Genomic DNA, 15380 nt, shown 5'->3' with positions numbered 1-15380 from the left:
GAAGGGCACGCGTCCAGGAGACGCTTTGTCACGAGAGGTGTCCCGCATTACAGCCCAGTCTTGAAGAGGAAAACAAAACACTTCCTATCATCACATGCACCGACCTGACTGTGGAAAGCATCCTTTCTGCCCAACAGGGCAGGCCATACGAAATAAATGTATTTTTTAAAAAATGCCCGGTATGAACAGACCCTCTCCCAGCTGGAGCACTGTTGGAGCAGGTAAGGACAAACCCACCCCATCTAGGTTTCCAAGGCACTGAGAAGGAAACCACAACCGAAGCAGCACGGCAAAAAGTCCACTTTTGAAGCGGTGTGGAAGTTTTGCATGGCAGATGGCTGACACGGCGGCCATTTAAGGGGGTGGCGGTGGGGGGAGACTTTAAAAAACGAGTCTGACGACAGCAGCACTCTCTGCCACCCGTGCAGACCCATGGGTGGACCCAGCCACGTCCTGGCACACACGCGTGTGCTCGCGGCTGTCCCACTGAACTTTTGACCCGGTGTCGGCTGCCCCCTCCCCAGCCCACCGCTGCGGCCGAGGTTTGAAAAGCGCAGGAGCCCCGCGCCTCCTCGCCAGGCGCCTGCATCTGCCAGAGCCAGCATGGGGGCCGCCTGCGCCCACCCCCCTCCCCAGAACAATGCCCAGCGCCCGGCCTGATGGATGCGCTCCTTTATTCGAGTTTTGGACACCCCTTCCCTGGCCGCTCGCTGGTCCAGGGGAAAAGAAAAACAAAACATCTGCTTCCCAGGTTTCTGCTGCGTGCAGCTGCGGATGGCAGCCCACATCTGGAAGCTTCACTTTCTTTCGGACCAATAAGTGTAGGGCAAAAGGGCTGCGTTTAAAAAGGAAAAAAAAGAAGAAAGAGCTCCGCTCTGCCTCACTGTACTGAAGTCCCCAAACTTCTCAAATACCATAGGCAAATCTGCTTGGTATGAGAGGGATGGGTCCAGATGGCCTATCATTACCGAGCCTTGCAACAAAATATGGGCAGACCTACCAGAAGAGAAATCAGAGAGAGGGAAGAAAGAAGAAAAATTAGCTACAGCTTCTTTTTATTTTTTTTAAACATATGGAAGATCAGGTTTTGTCTGCTCTGGGGACTGCCGTGATTGCGGCAGAGACACTCTTACAGCGTACTAACATCAGCGCAACCAGGTGGGCAGGGGATACTTGTTACAAACAAATCAGGGTTTGTTTAAAACTTTTGCCTTTGCAATAATGTTTTAAGAGTTCAGAACCAAAGCCACCTGAGATACAGTAATATCGGCAAAAAACAGATCCACCAAGCAGGTTTTAACTAGAGAGGAGAGCTCAGCCCTCCCACCATCAGCAAGAGCTGACAGCACCCATTGATAAGTCATTAGAGATGAGGGACACCGTCAGACAAGCATTTGCCATGAACCTCCAGCGGTCTGAGCATCAGCACCCTTCAGACGAAACCCCCAGCTGCGTGAGCTTTCCATTTCCAGTTCAACATAGAAAACAGGCTTGCTCAAGCCACCTGTTTTACTTGGCATTAAAGCAGACCAGGGCTTGCACCCCTCGGTTGCCCTTGGGGGACGGTATCTTTTGAGGGAAGGGGCAGCAATGTCTCAAACCACTTCCCTTCAGCCACAAGCAGTCTCCTCAAGAACCAAAGATAAACCAAGAAAACTCCATTTGTGCACACGAGCACAGCTTGAAGCCTGTTGGCTGGCCGTTTTGTTTTCCAGCAAGCTGTAGCATTCCCTAAATGCCCAGAACGGCCACCTCCATTTCATTCGGGCACCCCACAACGCAAAGCCCATCTCAGACACCAGCGTCCCCAGCCCCGAAACCAAGTGGGGAGCCTCCTTTCCGCAGCTGAGTAAAGTACAAACCAAAAGTCTCCCACAGCAGCGCTCTCAGAGAAAAGCAAACAAACAAACAAGAAGCATTATAAGTCCCTTTGCTGGCCACCGGTTTCACGCCACGAACTGTTGGTGTACGCTCTCTGTGCAGCGTGCTGCTCCCATATCCCCGAAGCCACGGATGGGACTGGAAGAGGCAACAAGATGGTGAACTTCGAGGAAGAGCAAGTCCTAAAGCCGCCCATGGTGGGCTGCTGGCGGCATGTGGGGAAGAGGGAGATTCACTCCCCGTGCCTTTAGACGCCAGCTTCCGACAGCTGAATCTCTCCTCTCACAGCGTATCCCGATTTTAACCGTGGTTTCCACTGTCCCTCGCAAAAATCCCATCTTTTAAAGCCTGTTTGTGCAAACCACCGCAGGTCATCGCAGGCGCGGGTTCTGGCGATGTTGTTGGTGGGCCAGTTATGCTCTGCAACACCCCGGTGCCAACCTGCGCCCACTCCTCGTCCCCCAAAAAGCAGGCACAATTTGTTCCAAGCGATGGCAACTCCCCCGTCCTAAGCATGCTCCAGGAACCAAAGGGGAGCCCACATTTACTTCGCCTGTGAAGCAAGCCAGATGCTAATTGCCTCCAAAGGTGAAAGGCTAGTGCCTCGGCCCTTTTATCATTGTAAATTCAGGTTCCTTCAAGACTTTGCGCTGCTGGGCCCGGAGAGCCTCCCCCTTTAATGGGTTTGCATCAATAGGAGGGGGAGGGGAGTTCCCTTTCGCAAGAAGTTGCATCATTGAGAGACCTTATCCCCTTTCAAGATTTCGCACCGCATAAGGGATTCCCCCTCTTCAGAAATTCACATCCTGCTCCAGGAGTTTTGCTCTTTAGGGCTTCGCACATCCTATTGAACTTTTAAGCATCTTTGGAATTCGCATTCAGGGGGCAATTACTGTCTTAAAAAACACACGCCACCATGTTATTCACCCGGTTTATTGCCAATGTGCCGGCAAGAATAGCTTTTCACAGCCAGCACAAAAGATTTCCCACTACCGGGACGCACTTTGTTGGTAACATTTGCAGCCGGAGCAGAAAACACTCGCGGCGCGCGTACCCACACGCGCAGAAATTAACAGCCACCATCCCAGCAAAACAAAAACACGCACTCGCGGACGAAAGTTGGGGAGGAAAAACGCGCAAAAGCGCCCCAAAACGCGCCGGCCCCTCGGGGCGGAGGGCGGGCGAGGTGCCCGAGCCCCCGGCACAAAGCGCAGCCAGGCGGGGACCCCGGCCCCAACAAAGGGCACGGCCCCCCCGCACCGGGGGGACCCCGGGGAGGTTGGGGCGGGGGGGGGCACCGTGCCGTGCCCTCCTCCCCTCTCCAACGTTTGGGGCCGGGCACGGGGACCCCCCTCCGGGCACGGGGACAACCCCAGCTTTGTGCGGCCGGGTGCCCGGCGGAACAATGCGGCCCCGCCGGCACCGGCACCGGGCGGGGGGGCTCGGGGAAAGTTTGCGGAGTTGCGGCACGGGAACGGGACGGGTCCCCCCGGGGGGGGCCGGGCGGCGGGGTCTCACCTCTATCTCGAAGTCGGGCAGGCGGAAGGCGGTGCGGAAAAGCGAGCAGAAGTGCGCGATGGCCGGCACTTCCCACCACGAGCGGAGCTCGTCCAGCGCCACCGCCGCCTCCGAGCCGCCGGTACCGGCCACACCGCCGCCTCCGCCTCCTCCTCCTCCTCCGCCACCGCAGCCGCCGTCCTCCTCCGGGCACATCTCGGCCGCCCGCTGCCTGCCGCTGCCTGGCTCGGCGGCCGGCTGCGTGCCGCCGCCGCCGCTCGGCGCTGCGCTGGGCTGAGCTGAGCCGAGCCGCGCCGCGCTCCGCCCGCCCCCCGGCGCCACGCCGCTCAGCGGCCGCCCCCCGGCGGCACCGCGCTGCCCCCTCGCTGCCGCCCGCGCGCGGGGCGGGGGCGCTAGGGCCGGCGGGGGCGCTGCTGCTGCGGGTACTGCTGCGGGTAGCGCTGCTGCTGATGGTGGTGCTGGCGCCGGCGCTGCTGCTGCTGCCCCTGCCGCGGGCGGCCGCCACTCCGCGGTCCCATCCTCCGCCGCCGCCCGCCCGCGCCCTGCAGGCGGCCGCCGCGCCGCCGGGAGCAGATGGGCGCGGGGAGGGGGCGGGGCCTCGCGCGGGGTGAGCCAATGGGAAGGCGGCGCTGGCCCGGGGGGCGGGGCGCGGAGGGCGCGGAGGGGCGGGGGCGTGGCCAAGGGGGGCAGCGCACGAGGAGGGGGCGGGGCCGGCGCTCATCACAACAACAGGGCACCCGCGCCCGCCAGGCCACGCCCACAGGGGGCGGGGCTAACCGCGGGGTGGGCGGGGCTCCGGCGGGTGCCGGCAGCACGTGGCGGCGGGGCTGGCGGGAAGGGCTCATTGAGGGGGCGATTAATGAGGGGCCGCGCTGCTCGGGGGGGGGGCGGGCAGCCCCATAGCGGTGTACGGCGGGGTGAGGGGCACTCTGTGGGACTGGGAGGGAGCACGTCTGAAACGGTGCAAGGAAATGGTTGTACTGCATGTAATTAGCACGGCGTGTTGGGGTGTAATTAGCACGAGCGTTTGTTAGCACGAGGCTTCATTGAGGCTGGGGGACTAGCAGCGCTCAGGGACGGATGAGGCGTGGGTACGGGCAGCAGGAACACCATGGTCGCATTAAATGGGACACCTATGTGTTATTTAACACCATGGTCGCATTAAACGGGACGTCCGTGCGTTACTTACCTAAGTACAACACCTGTGCCTGTTTCCCCAGAACTACCTAAATTTCTGACAGAGCAATTTTTTTTGTACGGGGTGCCATACGTTACACCAAAAGCCTGACTCTCGCAGGCACGGTGACTCCGAGACCTGATGCTGAGCAAGGCAGCGCCTGATCCCACAGGCAGTGCAGCAGCTCCAGCTGCAACACTGCTGAGGAACGGCGTGCAGGCTGACTTACAGCACTGTAACACCACATAGGAGGATCCCTGCAAAATGCCAGAAATCTGCGAGTGACAAATCCTCAGGCACAGCTTCCTCTGGGCCAGCCACAGCGCTCTGCAGCATTGCTTGCCGTGTAAATAAATGCTTGGTTCTCCCACGGAGCAAGCTTTTTTGTCCTATTGCCATGTAAGGGGAGTTTGTGTTGCCTTTGCTCGCTCCCTGACATTCCTCCCCGAATTCCTGCAGCGCCCAGCCGTGGCTTATCTTACTGCTGCATCGCTGCTTGTTCTTGACACTGGGTCAAACAGCTTTGTAGTATCCCCACTCTCTAGCCCGTTAAGAATTTTGTGAACCTTAATGAAGTCTCCTAGTCTCTCGTTTCATCTGAAAGGCTACAGTCCTATTTTTTTTTTTTTTTTGAATTAATTTGGCTCCCTCTATCGTCCCTATTACTTCTGACAGGCTGTGCTTTCTCTGAAACTATTCTTTTTATGCAAGGATGCTGGGAGCTGCCCAAGATCACTTAAAGTAACTTAACATTGCCAGATTCTTGCACTGTTTTTAAAGCACTTCCCTGAATTTATTATTCAAACACTACAATCTTTGCTCTCTGACTGCTATTCAACAGAAGGCAAAAGACCTGGTGAGTACAATACAGCTTTTCCTCCTCTTTAATAAATATCTCCATTCACAAATCCGTGTGCTTCTCCCCTTCCATGCCACTTCTGGCTGAGTTTCCTGTTCATAACCAAACAAAACAGCATACTCGAAACACCGTCCTTTCCCAGCATGCTATATTCTTCCTCTCGACCATTATTTTTCTAGGCTATTGGTGAGATGTCACCTACTCACTGATTATTCGGCTCAATATCCAGTCCTGACTGCTTGCTTCCCTCCATACATGCTCTCCTCCCCTTGTCTCTTCTCTTCCTTTGCTCCCAACCAGGCTATAAATTGAGTGCTTGCACCACATACAGCCATTCTGGGAGGCTGGTGGTCCAAATTAAAGCCTCATGTTTTTGCTGTTTGAGATCATCTCTGGGTGTCTGAGCTCATTTCCTTAAGAAAAAATGCCAAATTCCAGGTGCCAAAACCAAATAAAAATATTGTAGGAGATAGAGGGACCAAATGTTCCCATTCCTGTTGGACAAAACCTGTCACCTGGAAGCTAAAAGAAGGGAGGAATGCTCTCCAAAAAGGAATGCTCCTCCCAAAAGACCTGAATGATGTGTCTAATTTAGCAAAGATGAAATGTAAAACTTGGTTAACAACAGGTAGATTTCTCATAGCCTGCCTCTGGAAGAGAATGGATTACTGACAGTACAGGTCAGTTGCAAGGCAGCCAAAGTGACATTACTGTTAATAAGGATCTCTTCTTAAAACAAAGAAAACTCTTGCTGGCATTTCCATGTCACAGCTTGAAGCTGAAGCCCCACTGACTAGGTTTTTACAACCAAGGTAGAGGAAGACCTGCAGTCCTCCCTCACGAGGACTCAAAAGCACTTGCAGAAGGACCAGCCATACCTTAGACCCTATCCTCACTGGGAGCATGCTCCCAGAAGCTTCAGGAGTTCATAATTCAGGGGAAACAAAGAACAGATCACACCCAACATTCCTTCAAAACAGGACTCCTGCGCTTCTCTGTGAGAATTGCTTCAGCTCCCTTCTGTAGCACCTCTGAATTTTAGAGCTCCATTGCTTGCGCCCTCAGTAGTCTAGCACCTTGGCTTCTTTCCGCTCTCTGAGTTAAGTACTGATTTAGTCTCCTACATTCACCTCAAGCTGCTTCTACCTGTTAGGATTCTTCCCATTTTCATCCGTCTTGAAGTTCCTCTTTCCCTTTTGAAGGCCTCCTCAGCTGAGGGATTTCATGGTTTGTGTAGCACTTGCAAAGCCTCCCTGAGCAGAGCAAAGACTGCAGCTGAAGGGGAGTGCTTAGCAGCAGGGGGCTGGCTTTTATCCCTTGATCTGACCCAGGCAGCAAGTCAAGGAGATCGAGGCATGCACAGTGAAAATGAGGGCAGGGGTTTTCCTGGGTAGTGCTGGGGCTGGGGTCATAGAGGCAGCTGGAGGAGCGCAGGAAAGGTGCGAAAGCAGATGAGAAACTTGTCCTCCTGTAAGTAAAGCAGGAGAAAAGAGAGAAGAAAACCATGCTGGGTTTCTTATTTCTTACTTATTTTAAGCCTCTGCTTGTGATTTTATGGGTAAGGACAGCAGCGGCCCACAGGAGGCTGAGACAAGACGCACGAAAGCCAAGGGAAGGGAAGCAGCAGTAAATGCTGCGGGAGGAGCTACATGGGAAGGGGTCTCTGTGCCTGCTGCACGGTTTGGAGGCAGCGTGGCAATTTGTGCTCGCAACCACTCGGGGCTTGGAAGCAGTGGGAATGCTGCAAGTTGCTGTAAGTGACAACCCGGCATTACTGCTTATTACACTTACTGCCATCGGTGCTCCTTGCAGTGTCCCAGACAGTTACTTCATGACACACCAGCAGTACTTTTGGCTAAGCAAACTGTTGGAAAGTGTGAGCAATACCACTTACTACTGAAGAGCAGCCACCCTCTCCCTGAGCGCTACAGCAGTCACACACAGCACCGGAGGTTTAGGCAGAAAATTAGCAGCATTGTGCCACTTTTGGCTTACGATGTCTCTCTTAGGTAGTTGAAAAGCATCTGCTTGCTGGGAATTTGGCCGGCACTGCTGTGGCAAAGCGTCTTCCACCAAGGCTGCTCCCCTGTATGCTTTGCTGAGCTGCGTATCAAACCCGGAGATCTAAGCCTTAGGTCTCAACACATTTTCTGCTCTTAATCCATTGGGGCTGAAAACCACAGGTTGTAACTTGATGGTTTGTCCCCTGGAGAGCAATCGACAGGAGCGGGATAATCTGTGGTGGTGGATTTAGAGCTGGGGAACCTGGACCTTTCCCGATCTTCCTCCAGGAGCAGCACTGGGGGCTCCAGCTGTGTTTGTTTGGGGTCGGCTGGGTGCACAGATGCTGCAGGGCACCCGTGCACGCATCTGGCATGGGGCTGAGCTGGGTGCTGGCTGCTCCTGCAGCCACAGAGCGAGACGGGGAGCAGGTGGTCCTTGCAGGAAGCACAGTGCAGGACACACGAACCCAAGTGCTTTTGAGGCCCTCCATCCCCGCTGTCTCCACTCCTGCAGTCCGCAGCTATTTGGCAGGCAGTGGTGCTACAGCACAAACGGGTATGGTAATCGCAGTCGGCAATGGCACTGCTGTGCATGCTGTGTGCTCCGGTGCTGGTCCCTACAGCTGGCCTCCAAATGCCTGGCAAGGGGCTCACAGGTGCAACAGGCAGGCACAAAGAGAAGTCCCAGGATGAGGTGCAGAGGGTGCTTCATGGCAAGGCAGTGCTCTGCCAGGACGAGCTCCTCATCACTCACTGCAGGAGAGAAAGCCTGTGTTTCTTTAGGGGCATTAAGGGAACAGTTTGCTTGCAACCTGTAACCACTGGGTTCTCTGTCTCAACACCTTCTTGGATGGGGGTTTGAGTTATCAAAGCAGCTCTGGCGGTGCTGCTGAAATTTCCTTTGTCACAGACAGTCTTCTCCAGTCGGGACCCAAAGACCTGATATGAAGGAAACCTCGATTTCTTATCTACACCAGCTAATCTCAGAGCTACTAAAAGTTTTGTTTGGCACCTACCTGTGCAAAGCGAGAGAGCTCCCGTTCAGCCCCAGTGTTGCAGACGTGCTGCTTCCCACAGAGGTTTCTGGGCCAGGTCCAGTGTTGATACAAACAGCTAAGGCTGTGCAAACTAAAAAGGGGGGTGAGCACCTGCAAAGAAATTGCTGCAACCCTTGTGGGGGCTGGAAAGGTAGGACACGGGATGGTTTAAGCCAAGGCAGCTCTCTCCAGCACTGTGTTTGGTGCCCACCTGTCAGCTGCTTTTCCTGCTTCACTGCTTCTGTGGTGAGCGCAGCTCCTGGATGCCAAGTTGCTGCAACTTCACCTGCATCCATCCCTAGCCTGACCGGTACCTCTGCCTGTTGCTACTGAATTTGGCTAGGGAGGCAGGGATGCCCCACTCCTTCCATAGAAGTCAACAAAAATTAAAAACACTTCATTTCTAAATCCTACTAAGAACGGGATGCGAGGTTACACTTCCTGGAAACAAGGCAGAGCCTCACGGAGGACAGAGCCACCATCCAGGCATCAGCAGTGCTGAGCTGTGATTCCAGCTCTTTCTCGGGATTGCTCTGTGCCTTGGAGTAAATCAATTCAGATAGATTTTCCTTGTCTATAAAATGGGAACCATCACATTTAGATACCTCAGGGAAGTTGCGAGGCTTAATTAGTTAATGGTAATGCCTTGTCAGCTCTCATTACCATGGTATCTTAGTGTTTATTGCTTTGAAATTATAAAATGCTATTTATACACTAAACATTATTATTCTAGGTACGATGGAGAGACTTAATCCCATTTCTCTTTAAATACAGGGAGCTGACATTCCCAGCAATGCCATTGGTTTGAAGCCTGTCCCACTTGGAGAAAACTTTCCCTGGCATACAGCAAAATTGAGTTATTTCCAGATCCCTGATGTAGATGCTCTCGAACCAGTTTAAGCTGCACTTTTACCAGTTTGCTCAATTCAGTACGTGCAATTAAACTCACCCAGCATAAACACAGCTGAAACAGGAGCACCTGTGTCTGGTGAGGGTGGGGCATGCCTGGGGGTGCAGGGCAGCGTGGCTGCTCCCATCACACGTGCAGCAGGGGACGGGGTGTGCTGAGCGGTGCCAATGGCCACATGGGGTGCTACTGGCTCCCCAGGTCCCCTGGCTCACCCTTCCTCTTGGCACCACTGCACTGTACGTGCACCTGCCAGCTAACGCTGAATCTGAGGTGCTTGGGCCACTGGTAGGGTTTTGTGTGTGCTTGTGCAAGGTTTTGGCTCCAATAGCCACAAAAAAACACCTTCAACACAGGCCACACAGTGACGGCTCTTGGTCATCCCTCTTAGTCACCAACCCAGTTCAAACCAGCAGCATTGAGGTGGACAGGACAGACCTGTCTGAACAGGATTTGGGCAAACAGCCACAGCCAGGTGGGAGAGCACCCCTGCCGACGCAAGGGAGACACAGCAGAGCACCTTTCTTCTCACCTCTGTGGGGAGATGTATGGTGCACAGCCTGCACACCACAAGACCTTCCCATCCTGCTGCTCCTCCGGGCAAAGCTCCACAGACAGCAGAGAAGCAAAAGCCACCCTGCTCTTTGTAAGCATCACCTGCAAGAGGCACTGCCCAGCTGCCAGCCACACGGGGCATTCAGCTGTCTTGTGCTCTGCTCTCAGCCCCGTGGCTGCAAGCAACGCCTCGCCCACGAGCTGTAGGCTGAGGCGACCACCTAAATGATTTCTGGTCGTGTGCTCGGCTTTCCAAGGCCTCAGAAAGGGGCCCCACGGGAGGCCACCGTTTCCTGAGGAGCCTCTTTGGTTAGAGAGGCAGATCTTCACTTTTGCTTTCCTTGCCCTCCCCTCTCTTTCTGATGTAAATAGAGTTTCTAAATACCCATCACAACTCTACCCACACCTTACCAGAGCAAGCGCTTTTCTCAACTAATTTTCCTTTCCCCACAAGAGACAGGTACTGTTGTTGTGAAGCAGCATTACAGCAGTAAGGTTAAAAGCAAAAACAAGCAAGAATCCATTTAGCAAAACATTCAGATACCATTACAACAGTAATATTACATATAAACCAAAGTGACAGCCAGAATTCCCCTGCAGCGTTCCCAACCCAGACTTTGAAGACCACGGTAGGGAAGACTAACAAGCAGAGAGAAAGGGAAGGATGACTTGAAATAAAACAGAACCAGCCAGATTAATTCCTTTGATCTAGCTGAGGAAAAAATACAAGAGTATAAGTGTTAAACCCTTTTTTAATCCTGTCAGGTTATGTAATCCAAACTGTTAGTACAAGTGATCTCTGTTCCCCAAGACCACTGTCTGTGAAATGAAGATACTAACATTAGCTACAGCTACCTGCATTTTTATTAACAGGTCTGTGTTAAATGCCCTTAGCTGCTGCAGGCAGACTACAGACAGAGGCAGCACGTGCTGTGACAACCTGCCCGATACAACACTGTCCACTGCAAGAATTGCTTTACTGTGTGAAGTGGATCCGTACCTCTAATAGCTGTGCTTTGGATGTCGGTGGCCTCATTGCCGGTTCCTTGCTGGAGCACTTCCAGCCAGTTGTGGATCCCACCCTGGGGAACTCAGGGGCATCTCCCGGGCTCGTCAGCACCCATTGCAAAGGATGAAGGGGAGGCAGAACAGCATACAGTTGGTATTCCCAGTATAATTACCAGTCATGGGACGCGTGTTTTCCATGCCAGACTCTATCACTACCTTTCTCCTTCCTGTCCTCCTCCTGCCTGCAGGCTGGTGGGCACAGAGGCAGGCAGCGCTTCTCTCATCCCTCATGAGGGATTTTAAGCCCCTCTCCATCCTTTCCCCGCATCCTCATCTGCTGCAGCTGCCATGCCCCATGCTGTTTCTTTGTACCAGGGAGCAGGGCCAGGGAGAGCAGCAATGTTTTCAGCACTTACTGCCATTTCGCACGCATCACCACCTCTGGTCTGCAGCCACAGGAGTTGCTCCCATTCCTCTCCTGTCCTTTCCCAGATGGATGCCTTCTGTGGTTTAGCACCAATTTCCTAAAAACAATGACCTTTGCTGGATGAGGAACCATAGGCTTATTTCTACTCTCCTACTGACTCAGAATGGGCAGGCAGGGTAAATCTCATGTACAAATGCCTTTACTTAAAGGCTATGAGCTGTCTGGGGCAGTGATTGATTCGTCTTGCACATATGTGCAGCACCCCGCTCCCTGGGCTCAGCTGGAAGCGCCTCATCCAAGAGAAGCTGTGACACAGGGGGAGAGAAATGCTTGTGTGATAGCACAGGGAATAGTTTTGGTGCTCACTTACCCCTTGTGACCTAACATTAACAAAAATGTATCTAAGATTTTATGATTATTATTAAGCCAGCAGCTGGCTCCCTGAAGTTACAGCTACAAAACATCCAATCAGTGCCAAACTGAAGTTTGCTACCGTGGCTGTCCCCACCGCTGTCCCCACCGTGCCAGAGCCTCCCTCTGTTCGCATGCGGAAACACTCTGGGCTGCTGAAATCACAGCACTGTGCTTAGCACTACTGTAACGCATCTCTCCCCTCCCAAATCTTCCCCACAGCCAGAGACACTACCCAGGGAAAGCATGCTCGCCATGCCAACAGCCCTCCCAGCAGAGCCGCTGCCAAAGGCACCCTGCTTCAGGGCCAGGCTGCCTGGATAGCCAGCCCCAGCACAGCCATGCCCCCCACCTCTTTATTCTGCAGCCTTGTGGGGGTTAATGCTCTGCTTTCCCAGTTGCAGAGTGACCCAGGTGGGGCTAATGAGCACTTGCCTTGCTTAGCTAATTAGAGGCGCTGAGAGCAGCAGACTGCACTTCTAGGCGTGGGGCACTTGCAGAGGGAATATAGTGTGTGGGTTTTATTTCCAGCTTTTTTTTTTTCTTTCCTCCTTTGGTCAAATAAAAACCTCTGGCAGGAGTAGCACAGCACAGATGGGAAAGAGCAATGAGATGAGGCTCCACAGCACCCTTCTCTCCCTCCCTCTCCTAATCTGCATTGTTCTGGGGTTTCAGGAGGAGGCAGGAGCACAAGATTAGGTAGGCTGGGCCATTTGCTCCCCTTACACGTTAGATGCTCGGTATCTGATCCAAATAAGCACAATCCTTTGGAGTCTAGCCTACGTCTCCCCACTCCCCAAACTCTCCTTTTTATCACCTCTGCGGTGTCTTGCTGAGCCGCCCCGCTGTCACCTCCACCAGCTGGTGGCCACCCCCTCTGTGCCCAGAGGCACCCCAAGCTCAGCCTTTGCTTAGGGCACTTTCAGGTCCCAAAGAGCAGGCAGGCTGGGAGGAGCGTCACCCAGCCACCTGCCTGCAGTGCAGCTGCCCACCAGCCATAGCAGGACACTTCCTACCTGTGAAAGCAGAGCCTGCCCCCCAAAAACAGAGAGCGATGCCCAGCAAGCCCTGATACGGCTGCTGGGGTCAGCACCCCTGCCCTGTCTCTATCCCGTTTGCACACCCCGGACAGAAAGACAGACAGACAGAGGGATGGGGTGTGCATACACCTGCAGCTGGGCTCTCCTTCCTTGCCTGCCCAGCCCCTGACACACAAACTGGAGTCCAAACCAGCTGCTGCTGGAGGGTGCTTGTTTTGGCTCTGTCTTGCACGAGCTGCATTTTCCCTTGCCTCGTTCTTGCTGGTGTTTACTTCCCTGTGCGTTCTTTTCCCCAGGCTTTTCCTTTGTTTCTTGCCCAGGGAAGCAGCACATCATTACACCGGTCCTTCTCCAGAGCGCTCCTCGCCCAGGTCATTACTTGGCCTGCGAGCCCCAGTGAGGCTGCTGTTTGTCTGGGTGTGAGCCCTGGAAAGAAGCAGCTAATCAATTCAGCAAATCATCCGGGTGGTAACCCCACTGTCAGCTTATTTTCTTCCCTTCCACTTAGACATCAAACCAGCTGAAGAGGGCTCTGGGGACCACGGCGCACACAGAGAGCTGCTCCTCTGCAGGCACATCTGTGCCTTTCATCAGCAGGGCTCGGGGAATACCACTCACCGGAGCTCTTCGGAGCCGAGAGGCTCGCAGCCTCCATCCTCACCATCTGCAGAGCCTCTACCCAGCGGGGAAGCGAGCATTTGAAAGGTGGCCTGCACGCCAAGGTCCTTTGGCAGAAACCTTCAGGTTGCACGCAGAGCTGAGGGGGCAGGGGCAAAGAACACCCCTGAGGCAGCAAGCAGAACCTGGCTGCAAAAATAGGGTGGATACGTGGGGTTGCAACTGGCAACATGCAAATGGTCTTCTGCGGAATGCACTGACTGTGGTTGCCCTCTGCTTTCACCCACTCCTTTTCTGCTCTCTGTCTTCAGGGAACGCACGCTCGGAGCAGCAAAGCTTTACCTCCAGGTCTGGCAATTAGAGGTGTGGATGCATAGTACTTTGTGTGCTGGGACGCGGTGGTGTCACGACCGGTTCAGAGAAGTTAAGTCACATCTGAAAGTCATTCCTTGTCACCAGCTATCCCTTTGAAGGATGGGGGCGGGGGATGTGCCTGTGTCCTACCCGTGGATTTGGCCAGCAGTCTGGAAAATGTCAAGGTTAGGAAAGGCTGAGCTTCATTTGCTTTTCACAGATCTGGGTAATGAATTTTTCATTTTAAAGTATTGTTCTCGCCTGAAAAGCGAGTCTGTAGCACTGGCATCCCGGGGTTCCACATCTGCCTCTCAGTTACTCTGGACCACATTTCCTCAATTCTTGTGTTTTGCAACCCTGCAAAATAAACGAGAGGCCTGAGACTTTAGTAGGGTTTTCCGCTTCACATGCCTTTATCAGTGTGGCAGATTTTGCTAGACACCCTTCATATTAACCTCTTACACTGGTGTTGCTTTTGTGAGGGGGACCAGGCAAAACTGAGATGTGGGAAGGGGGAAAGCATCAGGAACTTACTTTTGTCCTGAGACAGAGTATTTGTAACTCTGAATACAAATAAGAAGTATAACCATGCAGTAAAAACAAAGGCATTTTCCTCCCCGGCCATAGCTGCATCAAAGTCCCTTCTCTGTGGCTGCAGTTTGATAAAACTCCATAAAAGAATGAGCAGCTTGAAAAAAATCATTGAAAACTCATCTCCCTTTTTCATTGCGTGAAATCCAGAGATGCTCAATTATGTTAGAAATAATAGCAGAACAATAAAAGGCAATATTCTTTCATACTGCTCCCAGTTTGCCCATGGATCTTGCCTCTCCCATGTACGATGGAGACTGAGAGTCTTAGTCTCTAAGAGTCTTTCTTAGATTCAGAAAACACTTTTACAGGCCATATTAAAAGCTATAATTAAAGCAACAAAAGCTTCTAGTGATGCAAGCCCTGCTTATCAAAGCTGTGGATTCGGGGCAGTTTTTCTTCAGCAGGCGTGCTTCCTTGCTCCTAGTTGCAGGAAGCTTTTCTGTCCCTGACTGCCATGCTGACCTCTGGCAAAAATAAAGTGCTGGAGGAGAGGAAGAGTCGATGTGATCCAACCCAAAGCCCAAAGTTCGTCTGCTTCTACTATTCTTAGTCCACATCGCCCTTGTCCACCCTGCACCTTCCTTTTGAGCTGCCCACTTGTCCCCCACCCAACCACTCGGCCAGCCCCGTGGTGGCTGTAGGGACTGAAGGCACTGGGGAGGAGGATGCAGGTGAAGGCGCACTCTGACAGGTGGCCAGCGGTATTGATCTCTTTTGTGCCTTGCTGCTTTTCATGTGGCAGGGAAATACCACACGGAGCATTAATTTGTCCAAATGGCTTTAGACAAGGTTAATACAACTCATCGATAAATGCCACTTTTTATTAAGTTTTAATTACAATGTCATCTCTACACTGGACTTGTCCTGCCTCCTCAGCATAGGCAGCAGGGTTTTTGCTTCAGGTGTGCCCCCTTGAGCTTCGCTGACTGATTTCCACCACGGACCTAGGAGGTGGCACACAGCTGGAGAGCCCGATGGTCCCCAGTGTATC

The 15380-nt window shown here is 53.3% G+C and overlaps 1 protein-coding gene and 1 long non-coding RNA gene across 4 annotated transcripts in view; both read right to left on the bottom strand.

Moving 5' to 3' along the window:
- CECR2 (CECR2 histone acetyl-lysine reader) overlaps positions 1 to 3933 on the bottom strand; it is a 100500-nt gene extending 96567 nt beyond the window's left edge. For 2 of the 3 annotated variants that reach the window (XR_007169601.2, XM_048080445.2), the window contains exon 1: positions 3400 to 3933. Coding sequence is in view for 2 of the 3 variants with exons in the window: in XM_048080445.2 (XP_047936402.1) it covers positions 3400 to 3594 (195 nt within the window). In the remaining variant the exon portion in view is untranslated. The remainder of the gene's footprint in view (positions 1 to 3399) is intronic. The other variant, XM_048080541.2, reaches the window with a different exon arrangement.
- A 3015-nt stretch (positions 3934 to 6948) lies between these two features.
- LOC106031052 (uncharacterized) lies at positions 6949 to 14497 on the bottom strand. The gene is made up of 3 exons (XR_001204085.3): positions 12019 to 14497; positions 10938 to 11469; positions 6949 to 8191 (listed from the first exon to the last, which is right to left on the bottom strand). It is a non-coding gene; the product is annotated as an uncharacterized lncRNA (long non-coding RNA).
- Between the last annotated feature and the right edge of the window lie 883 nt (positions 14498 to 15380).

Source organism: Anser cygnoides, chromosome 1, assembly GCF_040182565.1.
Source record: "Anser cygnoides isolate HZ-2024a breed goose chromosome 1, Taihu_goose_T2T_genome, whole genome shotgun sequence".
Taxonomy (NCBI): domain Eukaryota; kingdom Metazoa; phylum Chordata; class Aves; order Anseriformes; family Anatidae; genus Anser; species Anser cygnoides.
This window is presented reverse-complemented; position numbering and strand designations above follow the sequence as displayed.